This window comes from Rhinolophus hipposideros (assembly GCF_964194185.1).
Source record: "Rhinolophus hipposideros genome assembly, chromosome: 21".
Taxonomy (NCBI): Eukaryota; Metazoa; Chordata; class Mammalia; order Chiroptera; family Rhinolophidae; genus Rhinolophus; species Rhinolophus hipposideros.
This window is the reverse complement of record NC_138067.1, coordinates 41,648,985-41,670,505: the sequence shown is the minus strand read 5'-3', so window position 1 is coordinate 41,670,505 and position 21,521 is coordinate 41,648,985. Positions and strand designations below refer to the sequence as shown.

The 21,521-nt window shown below is 52.5% G+C and overlaps 2 protein-coding genes across 3 annotated transcripts in view; both read left to right on the top strand.

Annotated features, from left to right (window-relative positions):
* SYMPK (symplekin scaffold protein) overlaps positions 1–6,379 on the top strand; it is a 34,831-nt gene extending 28,452 nt beyond the window's left edge. For both annotated transcript variants that reach the window (XM_081031407.1, XM_081031406.1), the window contains 5 exons: positions 2,731–2,918; positions 3,780–3,956; positions 4,149–4,244; positions 4,476–4,805; positions 4,969–6,379. In XM_081031407.1, the coding sequence (XP_080887533.1) occupies positions 2,731–2,918; positions 3,780–3,956; positions 4,149–4,244; positions 4,476–4,805; positions 4,969–5,133 (956 nt within the window). In that variant the 3' untranslated portion in view covers positions 5,134–6,379. The remainder of the gene's footprint in view (positions 1–2,730; positions 2,919–3,779; positions 3,957–4,148; positions 4,245–4,475; positions 4,806–4,968) is intronic.
* RSPH6A (radial spoke head 6 homolog A) lies at positions 5,525–20,854 on the top strand (the record flags this gene model as incomplete). Its single annotated transcript, XM_081031412.1, has 6 exons — positions 5,525–6,183; positions 8,688–8,931; positions 14,490–15,251; positions 16,402–16,546; positions 17,339–17,456; positions 20,476–20,854. 6 exons carry the CDS (start codon positions 5,525–5,527, stop codon positions 20,708–20,710), a joined length of 2,163 nt encoding a protein of 720 aa, XP_080887538.1. The 3' UTR covers positions 20,711–20,854.
* Positions 20,855–21,521: the final 667 nt, after the last annotated feature.

Here is a 21,521-nt window from a genome sequence, read left to right as displayed (position 1 = left end):
AGGGAGGAAACAGAATCTGAAGTCGAGTCAACCTGAGCTGGGGTCCCAGCCCTGCCAGCCCTGCCAGCTCTGCCAGCTCTGCACCTCCCGTGGGAAAACCTCTCTCCCTCAGCTCTCAGCCCTCTCCTCCACTCCCTCCCTAAAGGAGGTTTATGGTCCAGAAGCTGTGCTTTTCCAGGGAGCTGGACACCTCACTGTCCCCTGCTCTACTCAGAAGACGACTGTCCTTTGATTCCAACTCTGTCCTTTAAGTGTGGGGTCGGGGTTCCCTTCCTTGCCACTTAAGTCTCATGTCTAGCCTGAAATAGTTTCGTTAGTGACTTATTTCCTAGCCTTCCCCAGCCAGTTCTCTTAGAAACTTTTAGGTCAAGAAAGGAGCTTATGAAAATTTAAAGCCCGCACTACAAGTGAGGAGGAACTAAGTCCACTAACGGAAGAGCAGGAGGTAAAAAGGGTCTGGAAGCTTGGAGCACAGGAGCGGTCCTTTTATACTCCCTGCCCCGTTCGTTGACCTCAGGAAAGCTGTGGGCTCATTCCCAATGACAATGCGCTGACACGGTTTTGTGGACAATTTGAGAGGATTCCCAGACCCACCACCCCACCACCCCATCCATGGACCCAGATGTAGTTCCTGATCTTACTTACACGAGGGATCCAAGGCCCAGGGAGAAAACGGGCCTCGCCACAGGTCACACAGACGGCCCGGAGCTAGGCTCCTGGAGATGTGGGCAAGGCTTGGCCTGGCCTTGAGAACCCCTCCTGTTTCTTCCTACAAGCGCAGGCCCACACACAGCCTCCATACTGCGGAGCTCTCGGCAAACCCTCAGCTGGTCTCCCTGCCAGCCATTGGTCCCCAGCACCTGGTCGAGCCAGTTCCCGGAGCGCGTTTCTCTGCTCAGGCACCAGTGCTTTTCCTGGTTGCACTAGTAGCTCCACTTAACTGTAAGCTCCAGATCTAAAGTCCAGTCCTATTTTGTGCACCGTTGGAATCCACAGTGCCTGATAGTATCGGCAGTCATTCCTGGCATTCACTCCCTCCTTAAAGCAGCCTGTTTCTCTAGTGCGTTTTTTTGTAACTAGACCTGCCCTTAGTGGTCTGGTCTAGCAATTAACTCAGTGAGCACCTCTGCTCAGCCCTGTGTTGGGCCATGCTAGGGACACAGCAGGGATGGTGACAACCGTGGGCCTGCCCTTCCAAGGGTCACAGTCCATCCTCAGGCAGTAACAACCCAGAATGAGCTGGGCTGGAACAGGGGAATCCAAAAGGGGCCAACTAGTCCTCCCAGGTGAGGGACATCAAGGAGGGCTTCCTGGAGGAGGGGACACCTGAGCTGAGCCCCAAAGGATGAGTAGGCGTGAGGTAGCAGGGGAAAAGATGATCCCAGAGAAAGGAAGAACCTTTGCACAGGCTAAGAAATGCACTTGCATGACCTGTATCCATTGAGAAAACCATGCCTGGGTCCCACCCACACAGGGTCTCATAGTCCACAGTGGTAGTTTGGACTTGATCTCTTGGCCTCTGGGAGGTGCAGAGTCAGTTTGAGCTTTCAAAAGACCCCTCAGTCTGTATGGAGGATGGGAGGCCCCGGAGGAGGCTGGGGCAAAACTGAGAGGGAGGAGGGAAGGCGGTTGATTCTGTAGGCTTTTAGGAAGAGTAGGCAGGAGCCAGCGACTACCAGGAAGTGAAGAGAAGAAGGTGCTTCCTCGGTTTCTGGCAGGCCCTCTCTGGCACTTACCTCGCCTTCTACACTCTCCTCTGCCCCTTTGGCCTAGGTCCCCACCCTATCCCCCCCCCCCCGTCCAGTTTACTCCCTGCCTGTCTACCTGTAATGACTTCATCCTCCCCCTGTTCCTTATAAGCACCCACCCCTGTCCTCCATTAGCCTCTCAAGGATTGGGGGCCTCTCTTCTGGCTCAATAAAGACTTCCTGGTTGACAGACTCACATGGCAAGTGATATTTGGGGAAGAAGGGCTTCAGAGGCAGTTCCTGGGGTCTTCCCCACTAGCACAGAGGATTGGAGCACCACCTATCCCACCAATTTTGGGGTACCTCAACCCACTCCTGAGGGAACAGACTCCAAGGTTTTCGTGGGTGCTTGTGTTGTGCCAGCCCTCCTTGGGCCCTTCCTGGCACTGGATGTTGAGCTAGGGGGCTCATATGCCCAGGCTTCCTCGCCCCTCCCTTCCTTGTAACTCTATGACTGTGTCCCCATATAACCCTAGGCCTGGTGTAGCCCTTCAGGAGCACAAGCCCTTACGCCCTGGTCAGGATGGGGAGTGGGCAGTCCCTTGAGCAGCCTGCTGGTAGTAGGCCATCTCTCCTGTCCCCTCTGGAGTGCGTATGGAAGTCAAACCTGCCTTCGCTGTCCCATAGGGGTCCCACGCTTCCCCAGGCAAGCCAGAATGGGTCCCCAGGGGTCGCCAACGTGTCTCCTACCTCAGCCTTTCCAAGGGTTTTCCCCGAAGAGAAAGGGCCAAGGTCTGCCCAGTGTGGGGCTTCCAGGAGCTGGCCGTGTCATTTCCCTTGGACCAGGCCAGTGTCCCCTCAGAGAGACCGACTGCTGGGTGGGGCGAGTCTTCTGTTTTGCCTGGAGCTTCAGCAAGTCAGGGCTGGGTCTCCCCTCCCATGGGCAGATAATGGGACTGAGGCTCTCTGAAGGTGGTGGGGCTCCCGCCTCCCGGGGGGCAGCTGGGCAAAGAGGACAGGCCCACTCTCCGCCTCCTCGCAGCCACCAACCTGTGCTTTGCGGAGCGGAACGTGTACACGTCGGAGGTGCTGGCCGTGGTGATGCAGCAGCTGATGGAGCAGAGCCCCCTGCCCATGCTGCTCATGAGGACCGTCATCCAGTCCCTGACCATGTACCCCCGCCTGGGGGGCTTCGTCATGAACATCCTGTCCCGCCTCATCATGAAGCAGGTAACCCGCCCCGACTGACTGCAGCAGGGACAAACTGAAGACAGTTGAGGCACAACCCCAGGCTTTTCCATGCTGCCTGCCCCACACCACCCAGACCAGCCAGCCCCTTGGCCCTGCCCTTGGCAGAGACAGTACAGCATCCCAGGGGTCGGAACAGCCACAGGACGGCAACATGATGAGTGAGGGCTGTTGGGTTGCAGGAGCAGTGGGTTGTTGGGGGGCTGCGTTCCAGGAGAAGCATGGCTGCCGCTTGCCCCTCAGCACTGTGCACCCAGGCAGGGTGTGTGTTAGAGCTTAAAGGTGGTCCAAATTTTGAGAGTTGCTAGAAAGTGGGTTGTAGGAATACCATGATGAAACTAAAAACAAAAGCTCATCCACAAGCCCTCCGACTGGATTCAGCCCCTAGGTTGCCACTTTGCAACATCTGGCTTAGAGGTTAAATGCAGATTCAGACAGATCTGGGTTCAAATTTACTTGTGCCCCTTGGTACCCAGCCCCTCGGTACCCACGTGACCTTGGACAAGTCCCTGCATCTCGCTGGACCTCGTCCGTTTAGTAGGGCTAGTGTCGCCCTCTGGAGGTTGCTGTGAAAATGATACGAGACCATCCTCCCCAAGGACTTAGCATGAGCTCCACCACCGGAGCCCAACGTGAATGGGCCACTCTCAAGGTGGCCTCATGTCCCAGCTGCTTGGGAAGAAGATCCTTTGGAGGGAGGTCAGGGCTCTGTGTACCCCAAAGGAATCTATTGGATAGGGATTTGAGCCCCAGCAGGGCCTCATCTTGGCAAGGTCCTTCTCCTGGTTTCTGCGGTGGCTGCTGGTGCGCTCCCTCACCCCACTCCCTCCCTGCCCCGTCCAGGTGTGGAAGTACCCCAAGGTGTGGGAGGGCTTCATCAAGTGCTGTCAACGCACCAAGCCCCAGAGCTTCCAGGTCATCCTGCAGCTGCCGCCCCAGCAGTTAGGTGCCGTCTTTGACAAGTGCCCAGAGCTCCGGGAGCCCCTGCTGGCCCACGTCCGCTCCTTCACCCCCCACCAGGTACCCCAGGCTGGGGGGGCGGCCCCATGGGACCAGCCCTGCGGGGCTGGAGTGGGTGGGCAGAGGGGAGCCTTGCATTGCCACAGAAGGTCAAGGGTTCTGGAGGATCTGGGACCAGGGATCTGGGGTGTTTTCTCAATGAGTCACTGCGCCAGAGCTCTCCATAGCTTCCCCGTCCTGCTCTTCCCCTAGCAAGCCCACATCCCCAACTCCATCCTGACCATCCTGGAGGCCAGCGGCAAGCAGGAGCCGGAGGCCACGGGGGCACCTGCAGGGCCTCTGGAGGAGGTGAGGGTCTGCAGCCCATCCTTCATCTCTACCCGCCACCTCTGTCTCTGCCAGGAGGCTCCTGCTGAAAGGGAGGGGCGGGGAGGGGACAGTTGGCCCTTACTCCCTGTGCCCATCCTGCTTCTGCCTCAAGGGAGGTCTCTGTCTCTTCTCTCCCATCATCCTCGGAGAGCAGCCTAGGTCCTAGCCCCCACCTATCTCTGAGCTTCTGTGTGCCCCTCCCCACCCCAGGACGACCTGGAGCCCCTGGCCCTGGCCCCAGCCTCTGGCCCCCGGCCCCCTCAGGACCTCATCGGCCTGCGGCTGGCTCAGGAGAAGGCCTTAAAGCGGCAGCTGGAGGAGGAACAGAAGCTGAAGCCTGGAGGAGTGGGAGCCCCCTCCTCTTCCTCCTCGACCACTTCCTCGGCCCGGCCGGGCCCCCCGCAGCCGGAGGAAGTCATAGATTTCCGGGAGGAGGGGCCTGAGTGCGAGACCCCGGCCATCTTCATTAGTGTGGATGACGACTCGGGGCTGACCGAGGCTGCGCTGCTGGACTCTAGTCTGGAGGGGCCCCTACCTAAGGTAGGGATGACAACCGCAGAGCAGCAAAGGAGGAAAAATATCAGGGCTCCGGGATTAAGTGTGTGCTGAGTGCCCAGGATGGGGAGCGGGGTGGGTACAACCCCAGCGAAAGCCTGGGGCTGGGGCCTGCTGTCTGACCCGCTGCCCCTTCTCCGGTCACCAGGAGGCAGCAGCGGGTGGGTTGACCGCAAAGGAGGAGCGGAGCCCCCAGACCCTCACCCCTGCCGGAGAAGACGCTGTGAAGACCCCCAGCCCCGCCGCCGCCACCGCTGCCGCCGCCACCGTCACCGAGGAAGCCGGGGAGCCCGAGACCAAGGGGAACAGCTGACAGCTTGGTGGGGAAGGGGAGTGAGACGGGGAGGGCGGGGCGGTGCTTTGCCTTTAAAAAATAAAAATAAAAAAAGATCGCGGGTCTGGGACGTGGGTGCAGTCTCTGGTCTCTGCCGCTGTGTCAGTTGTGGGGCTGCGCGGTATCTGGGGAGCGCGCCCAGGAGCCGGCTGAAGACTGGAAGCCCCTGTGGCACGAGTCTGCGCCTGCGTGGAAACCAGCTCCTAGGCCCGTGCGTCCCGTCCCGCGTGCCCTACCCTGGTAACGGCCCACCCTGCCCTCGGCAGAAACCCGCGCCGCTGGCGTGGCCGCTAACCGGCATGTTGGAGCCGGCAAGTGGGCTGCCAGTCTGCAAGCCTTCCTCCTAGAAGTCAGCGACCCCTCTTGGACTATGGGGGACTCTCCCCCCGACCCTGAGCCGCCTTACCAGCAGTCCTCCAGGCAGAGGAGTTCCCAGGTCTCCGAGCATTCGCGCAGTCCGGACCGCTCTCAACCCCAGCCTGTGGTCCCCGAAGAGGTACAGCAGATGCTTGACGCCCAGATCCTGCAGAGCCCTCGGGAGATGCTGGCGAGCCAGGCCAACCTCCTGGACTGGTCACAAGGGGCCGGCCTGACCCAACCTGAGAACTTGATGTTCCAGGCTGAGGAACCTCAATTGGGTGGCATGGAGTACCTGCCCATGAATACAGGCTTTCCCTCAGAGTTCCAGCACCAACCTTATCTGAATGAAAACAGAATCCAGACTACCCTAGTGCAGCAACTCCAGCAGAGCCAAGACAACCTCTTCCAGCAACTGGAGTCTGCCTACCAGGAGCCCCAGCCCGGCCTCCTGGGCCAGTTCAGCATGTACCAGCCAGAAGACCTGCAGTTCAGCAAGGGCACACAGCACGGACCCTACGTGAGGGATGATCCTGCCCTCCAGTTCACGCCCTCGGAGCTGGACTTCATGCCCTTCCATATGGAGGTGCCTGTGCCGGAGCCTAGGGAGCTGGCCGTGCAGAACGCCAAGGCCTACCTGCTACAGACCAGCGTCACTTGCGACCTCAGCCTGTGAGAAGGGGCCTGGGAGTGGGCAGGGGCGGGACCCAAGCAGGGAGAGCCCCCGCCAAGACCCTGCCTCAGTCAGAAGGGATTGTCCCTCAGGGAAACCCAATGAGTGCTCTGGAGGCATCTAACTCACACTAGTAGGAGTCGGGGGGATAACTACTAACAATAGCTAAATAATAAAATAACATTTACTTACCAGACATTGTGCCAGCCTTTGCACATTAGCCTCTAGTTCTCACAGCTGAGATTAGCTCATCTACTGTCCCTATTTTACAGAGGAGGAAACTAAGATACAGAGACATTAGATCCCATATTCAAAATAACACAGGTAAGATGTGACAGAGCCAAGATTTGGCTCCAGTGGCCGTTATCCACTAACCTTGCCTGCTTCAGGTAGGTCAAGGCCACTTGGCTGCAGTCATAATACACCTCTCAGCAGCCCTCTACCCATTACTTCCTCATGAAGCTCACATTCTAGTGGGAGAAGGAACAATAAATACGTGATAAGAGCCAAGACAAAAAAGGTAGGGTAAGGGGGATAGGAAGTGCATACTAAATAGTGTGAGGTCAGGGAGACCTCTCTGAGGAGATGACGTTTGATCAGGGACCTGAAGGAGGTGAGGAAGAGCACCTTGCAGGTAACGGAAACGAGTGGTCCAAGTACAGGACCCAGCCATTGTAAAGGCTTGCTGTGTCTGAGGAACAGCAAAGAGGCTGGTGTGACTGGCACCAAGGAAGGACGAGGGAGAGTGGAAGGAGATGCGGTTGGAGAAGTAACAGGTCTTGCTACAGCACAAAGCTGACCCCAGCCCTCCCGACTCCCCAGTGACTTCAGAAGGTTCGTGTTCCTCCCAACAGCCTTCAAGGCCATGTATAATTCCGCCGCTGCCTGCTCTCCAAACTTCATCCTCTAGAGTCTACACAAAATTAACTGCTACCGTGTTTCCCCGAAAATAAGACCTAGCCGGTCTTATATTATAAAGACCCGGTCTTATAGTAAAATAAGACCGGGTCTTATATTAATTTTTGCTCCAAAAGATGCATTAGAGCTGATTGTCCAGCTCGGTCTTATTTTCGGGGAAACACGGTAGCTCTTCTTCAACAGTACCCAGCCCTCAGGAACTTCAAGGTCCATTACTGAGAACCCCTGGCTAATTCTGACCTCTCCTTACCCTTCCCAATTCAACGATGGCCTTCCATCACGCCCAAGACTGTTGCCAAAGGGTTTCCATGCCACAGGCAGGCATACATACTTTGAAATCAGGCCAAGCTGGTTTCAAATCCTAGCTGTGCTACCACTGTGTGACCGCATGATCTGAACTTTTCTAAGCTTGTTTCCCCCTCTGAAGAGGGGGAATCAGAATGGTTCCTCAAATGTGATCATGGTGAAAATTGAACATTCTCTCAAGTGTCCAGCATAGTGCCTGACTGGGGAAGCCATTTCCATACTGTTACCATCCTGCTCTCCTCTCACAGCCCCTCTCCCTCACTCGACTCCAGCCACACGGACCTCCAACATGCCAGGTACACTCGCAGCTCAAGGCCTTTGCACATCTTTCCCAATCATCATCTGCAAACCATGGCAATTTTGCTTCTTCCTTTTCAATTTTTTTTAATGTCAGATTGCATTGGCTGAGACCTCCAGTGCAGTATTAAATAAAAGTCATGAAAGTAGGCATCCTCGTTCCCAGTCTCATAGCGGAAAATATTTCATCTTTAACCATTACGTTTGGTGTGTGCTGTAGGTTACTTGTGACCACCCTTTATACAATTATAAAAAACTGGCTTCTAGTCGTAGTTTGCTATATTTTTAAAAATCAGGAATGGGTGTTGAGTGTTAGCAAACAGTTTCATCTGTACCTATTGAAGTAATCTCTCCTATCTCCTTTAACATATTAATATGAGGAATTATTTTTTTCTACTTTCCTAATATCAGTCTAGTCTCACATCCCTGTCATTAGCTCAATTTAATCACGTCCTTGCTGGATGCCATTTGCTAATGTTTTGCTTAGGATTTTAGCATCTATATTTCTAAATGAGATTGGCATGGAATTTTCCTTTGTCCTAGTTTCCTTGAGTTTTGGTATCAAGATTATGTTAGACTCATAAAATACCTCAGGGCCTATGCACCTGCTGTTCCCTCTGACTGAAACACTCTTTCCTCCCCAGTAGCTGTGTGGTTTGCTCCCTCACTTCATTCAGACCTCAGCTTATATGTCACTTAGGTGAGGCCTTCCCGGCCTCCCTGTTTAAAACTGCAAACCATCTCCTGTCCCTGGCATTCCCAGTCCCCACACCCTGCTTTTATTGTCTCCATGGAAATTACTACCCGACACTATATATTTTGCATATTTGGTTAATGGTCTCTCCATCATTGGACTATCAGCTCCACCAGGGCAGGGACCTTTTCTCTACTGTGTCCCCAGCACCAGACATTGGGCCAAGCACACAGCAGTGAGCTGAGTGAGTGACGTTTCCCACCTCCCTCTCCCTCGCTCGGGAGGCAGGTATGAACACCTGGTGAACTTGCTGACCAAAATCCTGAACCAGCGGCCGGAGAACCCCTTGTCCATCCTGGAGTCACTGAACCGCACCACACAGACGGAGTGGTTCCACCCCAAGCTGGACACACTGAGGGACGACCCGGAGATGCAGCCCACCTATGAGATGGCCAAGAGGCAGAAGGCCCTGTTTGTCCGGGGAGGCAGCGGTAGCACTGGTGAGGGCGAGCAGGAGCTGGAGGAGGAGGTGGTGAGTAAGCCAGTGTGGAGGGGCACGGGGTGGGGGGGTGAGTGGTGGCCCAGGCTTCAGCACAGCCAATGCGGAGGCCTGGAGGTGATGGAGCGCACCGCACCAACCAGAAACAGACAGTCTCAGTCCAGTGTGTACGCCAGGAGGAGGAGGCCGGGAGCCTGTCACAGAGGGCCTTGAATGCCAGGCTGAGGGGCGTGGGCTTTTTCCGGAGGCCACTGGGGCGCCATGGAGGGGCTTGAAGCAGAGGAACGCTGGTCAGCTCTGCTCTTTAGAAAGCTGACTCCAGCTGCCATATGGAGGTGGACACTGGTCTCTTCCACCATCACTTACTCCTCCCTCCCCAAAATAATGGCTTTGCAGATGTTTTCTGTGAAACTCACTGCCTCCTGCAGTCTCTCAACGCTGAATTGCCCCCGGTCCCCAGGACTCAGTTTTCCGTGTTGTAAGTTGAGACTAAGAACTCTTCTACCATGACTTTTTAACAATTCTACTATCCTCGTAATATTTAATTACACAATTCTGTTTCCAGAATTGGATGACTGCTTAAAATTGGGGTGAAGTATTCTTTCACTCTTCTAGGAACGTTTGTTGAAGACTCTCTCTATGATAATTCTGACATTTCCTAGGCCCCCTGCTAAGAGCTTTAGGAGCCTGGTCTGCTTTCAACCCTGAAAGAACCCTTCAAAGCAAGTGCTATTTATTATTTCTATTTGTAGAGGAAGGACTTGGGCTCAGAGGGCACGAAGCTAGGAAGTGCGGGACACAGGACCAGGAAGGCAGGACTGTGACCTCCACCCGTGCTACAACCCCCACCCTATCTGAAGATGCTTTTGGTCTGTGCTCATTTCTCTGCTTCTGAGATTCTAGGATTCTGGCGACAGTGAGGTGGGATGGTGAGAGGCTGCGGGAATGACAACCTGACAAAGACATACACCCTTGCGAGCAGAGTGCAGGTGGAAATCCAAGTCTTAGGCATGAAGGACAGTTTTACCTGAGAACATGGTTTTCAGCTTCCGAGCAACAGCCTCTCCTGGGGAGGTCCCACCCCCTTAGAACTGCGCGCCCTCCTTCCCCCACACCCCCAAGTCACACTCCCACCTAACGCAAATTCCTGAAGACCCACCTCCTTGGAATGCTTTGTCCCTAGAGGCTCCACCCCCTTAGAACTCCGCGGCTCTTGAGTCTCCGCCCTGTTGAAATTCAATCACTTGGGAGGCTCCGCCCCCTTCAAGTGCCTTTTCCCAGGAGGCCCCACCCCCTTAGAACTTGGAGCTGGGGTTCTTAATGTGAGGTCTATAGAAGGGCAAAACTGTGGCCTGTGTACATTTCTAGGAAGAGACTCAAAGAAATCAGTGATTCAGCATTTTATATTTATTTTTCCCTCTGATGGCAGGAAGAGCTTTCATTCTCTCATTTTCTATTTCTTCCAAATGGCTAGCCATGATCCCCAACAGCACTTAGGGAAAAATCCATTCTTTGCTCGCTGCTTAGAAATACCACCTCTACCATTTATACACACCTTTGTGGACTCCTTCTGTTTCTGTATTCTCTAGTCTGTGCCTCCCCCTCTGGGTGGGGGTTGTTCCTGCTTGTTGTGTACAGCGCTGCAGAGCAGGTCTGGCTATTTGGGAGACCCTATCACTGTGCCTCTGTTTTGAAAAGTTCCTGATTATTCTCACATGTATAATTTTAGATTAACTTCAGTGTTATTGTATCACCGTCCCAAAACTGACAACTTACTGTACTTGTTGGACAACCCAGGTCACTGTAAGGCAGGAAATAGATGATGTCACAGAAATGGAGACAAGTGGCTTCGACAAGAGAGAAGTTTTCCTCCCACCTGATGGTCAGGTTGCAAGCAGTCTAGGGCTGGCAAGGTGGCTCCCAGCGAAGGGGCACTGAGGGCTGTCTTCTCCCCTCACCCCTAACTGCCCCCCAACCCAAAAGAAGCAGTTTGCAGGAGGAGAGCAGCAGGGTCTGATCTGTCATGTGGGGGCAGTTGTCCACTCCTACTCCCATCAACAGTGGCCAGGAAGGCCAGGTGAGGTCATGTAAACCTGGTTACACGATCTCCATTGCCATGGGGGTAGGGGATTCCAAAAAAGAGGGTGATGGTCATCGGCTCATGGGCCCGGCACACACCCCAGTGGGGGTTTCCTATGCTCACTCCCTCATCTTCTCTCCTGGCGGCAAGATGGTGAGTCTTGGGATTAAGTTTTTAGTCTGCGCCCCCCTGAGTTGCTGATGGAAACATCAATTAGGCAAACAAGCTTTTGTACTGTGTTTAAGATTGAATTGCTTTCTCCTACTACAGAGTTTTAGTCAGGGTGTGCCACATCTGGGGGGATAACAAACAGCACAGCAATCTCAGTGACTTAAAATCATAGTTTATTTCTCACTCACAGGACCTGACCATCCAGGGTTGGCAAGAGAGCTTTGCTCATCAACTGCCTACCGCCATCATTATGCTGCAACAAACATGAAGCAACACGTTGCCACGGTTGCAAAGGAGGAAAAAGAGGACAAACCCCATATGGGTTCTTATGGCTACTGCCTGGGTGTGACACATGTTCCTTTCACTGCCATTTCAAATGGTCAGAGCAAGTGACATGGCCACTCTTGAATTCACTGGGGGTGGGGGTGGGACTATATAATCCTCCTGTAGGAAGGACTTCAAACACTTGTGAACAATATGAGAATAATCAGGAACTTCAAAAGAGAGGTGCAGTGATAGGGAGCCCTATGCTCTCAGACAGGAAGACGATGTAATCAATTGTCCATTTAACTCTGTTTACAAGGAGTTTTTTAAAAAAACGAGAATGCAATGTATATACATACACCTTTAGGAAAACTTCAGTGTGCTTGTGGCAAAATGTTTGACATCAACTGGTACAATTAAAGCACCGTCATTCATTGGCACACTAACCATCTGTTATAGGTTGAGTTGTGTCCCCCCCCCCAAATTCATATGCTGAAGCCTTAACCCCCAATGCTTCAGAATCTGACCTTATTTGGGAATAGGGTCCTTGCAAATCTAATTGGTGAAGATGAGGTCATACTGGAGTAGGGTGGGCCCTCATCCAATATGACTGGTGGCCTTATAAGAGCTTCACTTGGGCTACAGGCACACGCACCCAGAAAACACCATGTGAATATGAAGGCAGTGATTGACCAGATGCCGCCACAAACCAAGGAACACCAAAGACTGTCAGCACGCCACTAGACGCCAAGAGAGAGGCGTGGAACAGATTCTCACGACCCTCAGAAGAAACCAGCCCTGCTGACACCTTGGTCCGGACTTCTGGGCTCCAGAAATGTGAGACAATAGTTTCTGTTGTTTAAGCCATCTAGTCTGCGGTCCTTTGTTACAGCAGCCCTAGCAAAGTATTACATCAGCTTTTCATAATTTATGTAACTCTTTGAATGATATTTCAGTGCACTTGAAACAGGAGACAAATAGTCCTTAGTGTGTCTAACAAAAATGAACAAGTAAATGGACTAATGCTACAACGCTCACTTCTTCAGGGAAAATGACCAATGACTCAGACAGCCATATATAGGAACTGGAGGAAATGTGTTCACCTTGAAACTTTTTATTACCTTGAGCTTTCAATTGCTTAGCGGGGATCATTATACTTTCCAGACGCTGGTTCCCAAATAAGAAACTCATCCTTGAATCTGATTTTGCCCCTTGAATTAAGTAGGGCTTATCTGTCTTTCTTTGTTATGTTTTCTTGGACCACAAGCAAGCCTTTTCCCCTGAGCCAAATTAAGAGGGATGAACAGGAATATGAGCCAAAATTACTTGGTTTCCAAAAACAGACACCTACTAAAGCTTGCTAAAATAAAGGGGAGGGGCAGGATTTATCATAAAAATATAAGGCATTTCCCAGAATCAGGGGACTTACTTTAGGTGGGCCTCAGGAATAGCTGGACCCGAGCTAATCAGCTCTCACCCTCAGTCTTTTCTTTGTCTCTGCAAACTGGCCTCCATAATCTTTCCACACACAGAGGATCAGCCACTGCACATTTATATGTTTCCCCCATTCTCGTGTTTCACTTCCAGCCACGCGCAGAAGTTGGCCCCTGTATTTCCTATTGCTGCTGTAACAAATCACCACAAACTTGGGAGTTTAAGACAACATAATGTAATATCTTACAGTTTTGGAGGTCAGAAGTCCCGGTGTTGGCAAGGGTTGGCTTCCTACTGGAGGCTCTTGGGGAAAATCTGTTTCTTTGCCTTTTCCAGTTTCTAGAGGCTGCCACATTTCTTCTTCTAGCTTCAAAGCCAGCAGTGTAGCATTTTCAAATCTCTCTCTGACTGACCTCTGCTTCTGTCATCGCATCTTCTCTGACCCTCCTGCCTCCCTCTTACATGTGTCAAGACCGTTGTGATTACCCTGGGTCCACTGTGATAATCCCGGATCATCTGCCCCATCTCAAGATCCTCAATTTAATCACACCTGCAAGTCCCTTTTTGCCATGTAAGGTCACATATTCACAGGTCTAGGGATTAGGACATGGACATCTTTTGGAGGGTCATTATTCTGCCTACCATATCCTCTCTCCCTCTCTCCTGATTTCAAATTCTGGCAGGGGCATGGTCTCCCTGGTTTGGGCTGTGTGTTTCCCTGGCCCAGTCAGGCTGGCCAAGACCAAAGCCAAGGGCGGGTTGTGCTGACTTCCTGAGGAAGGATCTCAGTTTTGTTCTCTGATATATCTCAGTGCCGACCCTAGCCTGGGGCTGGCACCCACTGAGTCTTTAATAAAAACTTCTGACTGACAATGAAACAGTGTTGGGGATAGCCTGTAGCTACATGGTTGTGGGGGTGGCTGGGCCAAAACCTCCCTATTCTAGTCCCACTCTCTTACTTGCTCTCACTCCTTTTTCCCACCCTCCCTCCCTCTCTCCCCAAACAAAGCACAAAGTAAAAAAGGAGGCAGTGAGGGCAGGACGTTTCACCATCGTACTCCAAAATCACTGATTCCTGCGTTCAAGACCTGCCTCTCAAATTGCTCGTGATTTGGAGTATCTATTAGGAGTGGATTTTGCAGCAAGTATCAGAAAACATGAGTAGAAGTGGCTTCTTTGTTCCATAAAACCAGAAGCCCAAGAGAGGTAGGGCAGGTCAGTGTTGCGATTGGTGACCAGGCAGTTTCCATTTTTCAGCCCCACCACCATTAGATTGTGAGATCTGTGTTGCCTCCTGCTCCCAAGAGCTGCTCTAACTCCAGGTCTCATTTCAGGCAGGAACAAGGGAGAGGGATAAAGGAACAAAGGATTTTCCTCTTGGTGTGGTTTTGCCTTTCCTTTTTTTTTTTTTTTTTAAATAATTTCATTTTATATATTTGTTTTTTTAATTTTCAACCAGGTGTTCTCTTTCCTTTCCATCAAGGGACGCCCTCCCCATAGAACCCCTGCGTCTCACTGCCAGAAGTGGTCGCAGGAGCAGCTGGGTTGTAACCCAGCGGTGGAGCTCTCTAGACCGGATGAGTCAGGCCAGGGAGCAGGGCTTCAGCCTTCTTCCCTGTGCCCCCCACCCCACCCTCTGCAGGGAGAGACGGCCGTGCCCAACGTCATGGAGTCGGCCTTCTACTTCGAACAGGCGGGCGTCGGCCTGAGCTCAGACGAGAGTTTCCGCATCTTCATGGCCCTGAAGCAGCTGGTGGAGCAGCAGCCCATCCACACGTGCCGCTTCTGGGGCAAGGTCCTGGGGCTCAGCCGCAGCTACCTGGTGGCGGAGGTGGAGTTCCGGGAGGGCGAGGAGGAGGTAGAGGAGGAGGAAGTGGAGGAGACGGAGGGCGGCGAGGTCGCGGATGCGCCCGGCGAGGAGGAGGGCGAGGAGGACGACGAGAAGGTCCCCGACGTCATCCCCAAGCCCACGTGGAAGCCGCCGCCCGTCGTCCCCAAGGAGGAGAACCGCACGGGCACCAACAAGTACCTGTACTTCGTGTGCAACGAGCCGGGCCTGCCGTGGACGCGGCTGCCGCACGTCTCGCCGCTCCAGATAGTGCAGGCCCGCAAGATCAAGAAGTTCTTCACCGGCCACCTGGACGCGCCGGTCGTCGGCTACCCGCCCTTCCCGGGCAACGAGGCCAACTACCTGCGGGCGCAGATCGCCCGCATCTCGGCCGCCACGCACATCAGCCCGCTCGGCTTCTACCAGTTCGGCGAGGAGGAGGGCGACGAGGAGGAGGAGGGTGGCGCGGGGCGCGACTCGTACGAGGAGAACCCCGACTTTGAGGGCGTCCCGGTGCTCGAGCTGGTGGACTCCCTGGCCAACTGGGTGCACCACACGCAGCACATCCTGCCGCAGGTGAGGACCGGGCACCCCAGCCCCGCACCTGTCGCAAACCAGGTGATTCAGGGGCGCCTCCCCAGCAATGCCGAGCACCTGCTCTCCGCTAGCTTTTGTGCTAAATAACATTCATTCATTCATTCATCCATTCAACAGGTATTGGTTGACAATTCCCTGTCAGAAACTTTTGGGGCCGGATAAAACTTGAGATTCTGAATTTTTCAGATTTTAAAAAGGTGACACAGTGCACATCCCAGGTATTATGCAACAGCCGAAGCAGAGCTGGGTGGGCAGCCTGTATTCAAAGGTGTTATTTCCGCAGCAAAACGGCATAGCCTCTCGTCAGTCAGGTCGAAGACGCTGCCAAATGACTCATAAAAAACTTCCGGTTTTCAAAGCTTTTCAGGTTTTGGAGTTGTGGATAAGAGATGGTGGACCTCCATTTATTGAATGCCTAATGTATCTGAACTCTCTATGCAGTTATGTATTCATTCAAGGAAATACCTGCTGCTGTGTGCTAGGAACTTTTCATTCATTCGTTCATTCATTCATTAATTCAATAAACATTCATTGACTCTACAAGGTTTTATTGAATCCCAATAACTCCTGAGATGGTACAGCTGTCATTTGCATCTCATGGTTGATGAAACTGAGGTCTGTGATATGCTGTGAACTCAGGATCATTCATTCCCTCAACAAACATTTATCAGCTCTTCAGTATGTCATGTATGTAACCCAACAACAATCCAATGAGAGAGGAACCCATGACACCCCCATTTCACAGATGGGCAAAGAGAGGATCATAAGGGCTGCCGAATGTCAGTTCCACAGGGCAGAGACTTGGGTCTCTTTCCTGAAGGATGTGTCCCCAGCACCTACTGCAGTGCCTATATGTAGTAGGTGCTTATTAAATCCAATGAATGAATGAATGAATGAATGCACAGACGGGGGGCCACACAGCCAGCGGCATGCAGGAATCCCCACCTCAGTGCTACTGCTCTCTTGGCCCATTTCCCACCCCCACCTGTGTAACTAACGCTGTCCTCCTGCCCATACCTGGGCTGCCGAGGACAGTCCCCAGTGTCCTGCCAGGCCCTTCACTTCCTCCCAGGGTGCAGACCGGACATTGTCCCTTGGAGGTGTCACCTAACCTTTCCCCCATCTCCAGGGCCGCTGCACTTGGGTGAACCCTCTGCAGAAGACGGAGGAAGAGGAGGAGCTCGGGGAGGAGGAAGAGAAGGTTGATGAAGGGATAGAGGAGGCGGAACAGGAGGTTGGCCCCCCACTGCTGACGCCGCTCTCTGAAGATGCAGGTGACTGTCCTCCTCACCTCACAGTGCCAACCCAGGGGGGAGATGAGGAGAAAGGGAGGGGCAGCGACACGGTGGGGGGGGGGGCGCCTCTCTGAGTCTCAGCTCTTCTCTCATCGGCACAGAGCCTCCGCATGGGTTACGGGAAAACGTCCATCTCGTCCATCTTGTGAGCTGCGTACGGCACGTGGCACGGCTCAGATAGTGGATGTGGTCTTTTGAGTCTCACGTGATCTTGAGGAAAGAGAAAAAGAGAGAGTTAGGGAGGCCTCCCCAGAAGAGGCAGGACTTGAGCTGCATTTTGGAAGAAGGGACAGAAATTTCCTGAGGATGGGGCCGCAGGAACCTGGACGTAGGAGGGAGAGGCTGAGAATGTGCGAATGGACAGAGCCCAGGTTTGGACCCAGATTTCTGTGGGTCCAGAGCCTGTGCCCTACCCTGTACCTCCCAGTCCAAACATGGTCCATTGGGAGGAGAATCACAGCGACTGCCCTGTCTGGGGTCACAGGGCTCACTGCCACCCTGCAAGGGAGGCGAGATTAGTATCCCCACTTCTGGGGTGCGATCACTGAGGCTCAGACAGGTGAGGTGGCTTCCTGGGGCCACACAGCGAGAGAGTGGTCCGCAGCCAGGTTTCGAACACTGAAGCCTGTGCAGTTAGTCACCACAGTTTACTTCACGGCCCTCCTCATCTTCCCTCTTTGCTCCCTCCGTCCCTTCCCTCCAGGGGGCTCTGCGGGGTGTGGGGAGCCAGCAGCGAACGTCTGACCTCCCTGGTGCTCTTCACGTCCCTAGAAATCATGCACATGTCACCCTGGACCGCCCACCTGTCCTGCAGCCTCTGTCCGCAGTACTCCGTGGCTGTCGTGCGCTCCAACCTCTGGCCAGGGGCCTACGCCTACGCCACTGGCAAGTAGGTCTTTTCTGAGTCCCTCCCAACAGAGACAGCCCCTACAACTTCTTCAGAGCCAGGCTGGGTGGAACAACTCACAGGGCGGGCAGAGATTGGGAGGACCCCCTTTGGGAAGCCCCCAGGCTGACCCCCTCCCTTAGCTCCCAGGGGTTCCACTGGGGCTAAAATGAGAAATCCCAAAACAAGAGTATGAGGCCCTCAGCTAAGACAATGGGGGAAACAGAGAGGGGAAGGAACTGACTCAGGGTCACACAGCATGTGCTGGCTTCAAGCCTGGAGCTCTGGCCTCCTGGCCCAGGTTTTTCTGACGTATAGGTCATGGAGCCGACAGGACTCAGGAGCCCCCTTTGGTGTGGCCCTGACAGGGCCAGAGTCCCGTCTCTGGGGAAGCTAACTCCTTCCTTGGGCTCTGTGAACAGTTCTTCCAATTTGAAGGGTCTTCTCTCTGTGGGCCAGAAATCTTCCCCACCAGTTGCTCCCAAAAGATTTGCAGGCCAAAGTCACTTCTGCATCAGCAGCTACGCACTGCCCACCCTCCACCTCTCTCACCAGGCACATCCCACCCTTTCCTGCTCAGCCACTAGAGGGCGCCATCTGCAGCCATGGCGCACTTACTAGCTCTTTCCACCAGATGGCATGACGATTTTTCATAGATTTTCCTTTCCCATCTCAATGATGAACCTACTCTGTATTCGCTGCTATGATTCACTGTCGAGGCGGGAGTACATGTCATCTTGATACTCTAACCACATACTTGGCAATTTCTTTTCTCCTCCAGAAGCAGGGAAGAGGCAGACTTGCTTTTGCCAACGCCCTTCTTCTGGCCACAGCCTAACTTGCCAACATCCCTCTGAAAGCAAAGGATTGTTTTGAAACCAAATTAGGAGCTTCACTCACCCATCCATCCTCCACTCCGCACCCATCCATACACCGTCCCATCCACCACCCAGTCATTCATCCATCCATTCATCCATTCATCCATCCTTGTTTTTTCTTCATAAAGGCTTAAATGTCACTATTTGCCAGCTATATGCTCGGCCCCAGGCCCCTTGTTGAAAAGGCAGATATGGATCCTGCCCTGGGAGCAGTCAGAGGAGAAACATAGGCGTTAATTGTACAGCACCCCTCACCCTTCTTCCCACTCCCCCTAGTTCTCCCTCCCCCCAATATCCTGTTACAAATTAAAATAAGTACCACCAGGGAGAGTGAAGGGACCAATGACAGTTCATGTCTGTCATGTCTTGAGGGGATCAAGGGAGGATTCCTGGGAAAAGCAGTCTTGATCTGAAATCTTTGGGGAAAGAAGTAAGGGGGCGGAGCAGAAGGATATTCTAGACCAGAGCTCCCCAAACTGTGCTAGGACTCACGGAGGACCTGGTTAAAGGGCGATCTGGAGTGGAGCCCAAGATCCTGCCTTCCTAGCAAGCTCAACCTCCCGGGTGAGGCTGCTGGTCGCTGGACCACAGGAGCCAGGTGGGGAGGGGTGGAGGAGCTTCTGAGGAAGCAGCGTAGTTGAAGTCTCAGAGGAAGACCTGGAGGGAAACAATTCTCTTGGGAACAGCAAGGTCAAAGCCAAACTGCTCCCATGGCAAACTCTTCATCCCCCTCCCATCTCTCCTGCTCCATCTTTCTCCCTTTACTTCCTTCTGCCTCTTTCCCTGCCTCTCAGTCCCCTGCCTATTCTGCCATTTGCTTCTCTTTCCTTCTCTAGTTAAAATTCCGGGACAGGTGAATTGACCAGGCCCAGCCAACTCTGTCTTTGTTATCTCCTCTCTCTAGAGCAGGGGTGACCAAACTTTTTTCAATGTTTTTCACCAAGGGCCATATGCGGTAAAATACACAAACAGCCGGGCCACTCACTCGTGAAGTATATATTGCCTCACCTGGTTAATTTAAGTAAACGAAATATATTTTTGGAATTTGCTGTGGGCCAATTAACAATGGATCATGGGCCGCAGTTGGCCTGCGGGCCGCAGTTTGGACACCCCTGCTGTAACAGTGTAGGCCCACGGCAGGGATTCTGGTTTAATTTGTTCACAGCTAGGTCCCCACATCTAGACCAGCGCTGTCCAACATACATAAAATACTAGCCACGTATATCATTTTAAGTTTTCTAGTAGATACATTCAAAAAGTAAAATGAACAGGCAAAATTCATTTTAAGAATATATTTTATGTAACCCTAAATATCCAAAATGTTATCACTACAACATGAAATCAATAATATAAAAATTAACAAGCTATTTTACATTATCTTTTTCATACTAAGTCTTTGGAATCAGGTGTGAAATTTACATTTACAACACATGTCAATTTGGCTGCTAAATTTTCATCAGAAATATTTGATCTATATTCAGATTTCACAACATTTACAATTGCAAATGTAGACTCATGTGCCCAAATTGTCCCAGACATACTTAGATGTTTTCCAATACTGAATTGAGTATCATTTCTATTGTTTAAATTGAAATAAAGTGAAAATAAAATCCACTCCACCCACCACAGCAGAATACACATCCTTCTCAAAGACAGACTACACGTTAGGCCATAAAACAAGTCTCAATACATTCAAAAGGATTGATCATACAAAATAAGTTTTCTGACCACACTGGAATGAAATCAGAAATGGTAACATAAGGAAATTCACAGATATGTACAAATTAAACAGTACACTCCTAAATAACCAGTGCGTCAAAGAAGAAATCACAAGCAAAATTAGAAAAGTAAATAAAATTAGAAATTTGGTGTTTTGGGTACACTAGCCATGTTTCAAGTGCTACATATATGTTTCAACAGCTACGCGTGCTGCTGGACAGTGCAGCTCTAGATGTGGCCTGGCACTTAGTAGATGCTCAGTAAATACCAAAGGACCAAATAACCAGAGAACCCCGGTGGCCATATTTTACCCTGCCACGCACAACTTTTCGGTCATGCCATGTTTATGCTGGGTCCCATCCTTAATGAAAGTCCAGGTGGGGGCCTTTGAGGGAAAATGTCTCAGTATGTCGCTGCCCCTCCAGGAAGTTTGAGAACATGTACATCGGCTGGGGCTACAAGTACAGCCCAGAGAACTTCAACCCGTCCCTACCAGCCCCAATTCAGCAAGAGTACCCCAGTGGCCCGGAGATCATGGAGATGAGTGACCCCACAGTGGAGGAGGAGCAGGCCCTCAAGGCTGCCCAGGAGCGGGCCCTGGCCACTGCAGAGGAAGAGGAGGAAGATGAGGAAGAGGAGGATGAGGACCTGGATGACTAAGGCCCCACAGCCCCTTCCCCAAGCATGTAGATAGGTTTTCCCTTAGACATAGTGAGTTAAGGGTTGTTTTTCACTGTTGGTTATTTCTGTCCCTGGAAGGCAGGGGTGGAAAAGAAAGGCAGCTATTCTAAATAAAACGTCCCCCTCGCATTATGGCCCAGTCACTCATTCATTTGCTCACCAATTTGTTGACATGGCCCCCAAGTCAGGGCTACTGGACTCTGCTGGGAACACAGACATTTCCTGGCATAGTTTCCCATCTGTTTCACTTATTTATTCATCTGGCCATCAAAAGACTATTGAAATGCCTCCTGTCAGCCCAGCCCTGTGCTGGGGACACAGAGGTGACCAAGCAGCTCCAGCTCTGCTTTCCTGGGGCTCACACACTACAGGGGAGACACATGCATCCCCAGGCAATGACAACCCAGTTGGGGGAGCCCAGAGGACTGACAGAACCCCTAAGCTGTCTCTTCAAGGGTCAAGAGCAGAGTGGGGAAGGGCATTCCAAGCAGAGGGAACAAACAGCCTGTGCAAAGACCCAAGGGCAAGAGAGAATGTGATGGCTGAGGTAGTTTCACAAATCTCATTTTTGGGGACATGGTGTGGAGTTAGTGGTGAGAGATGAGGTTGGAAAGTAAGGTTGGCAGGAACAGATCACTCAGGGCTTTGTCCTGAGAACACTCGGGGGCCACAGATGGGCTTTGCGCAGGGGAGGGGCCTGATCATATTTGGGCTTTAGAAAGACCTTGCTAGATACCAAGTGGAGAGTAGATAAGGAGGTGAGATAGGAGTCTGGGAGAGCAGAGACAAA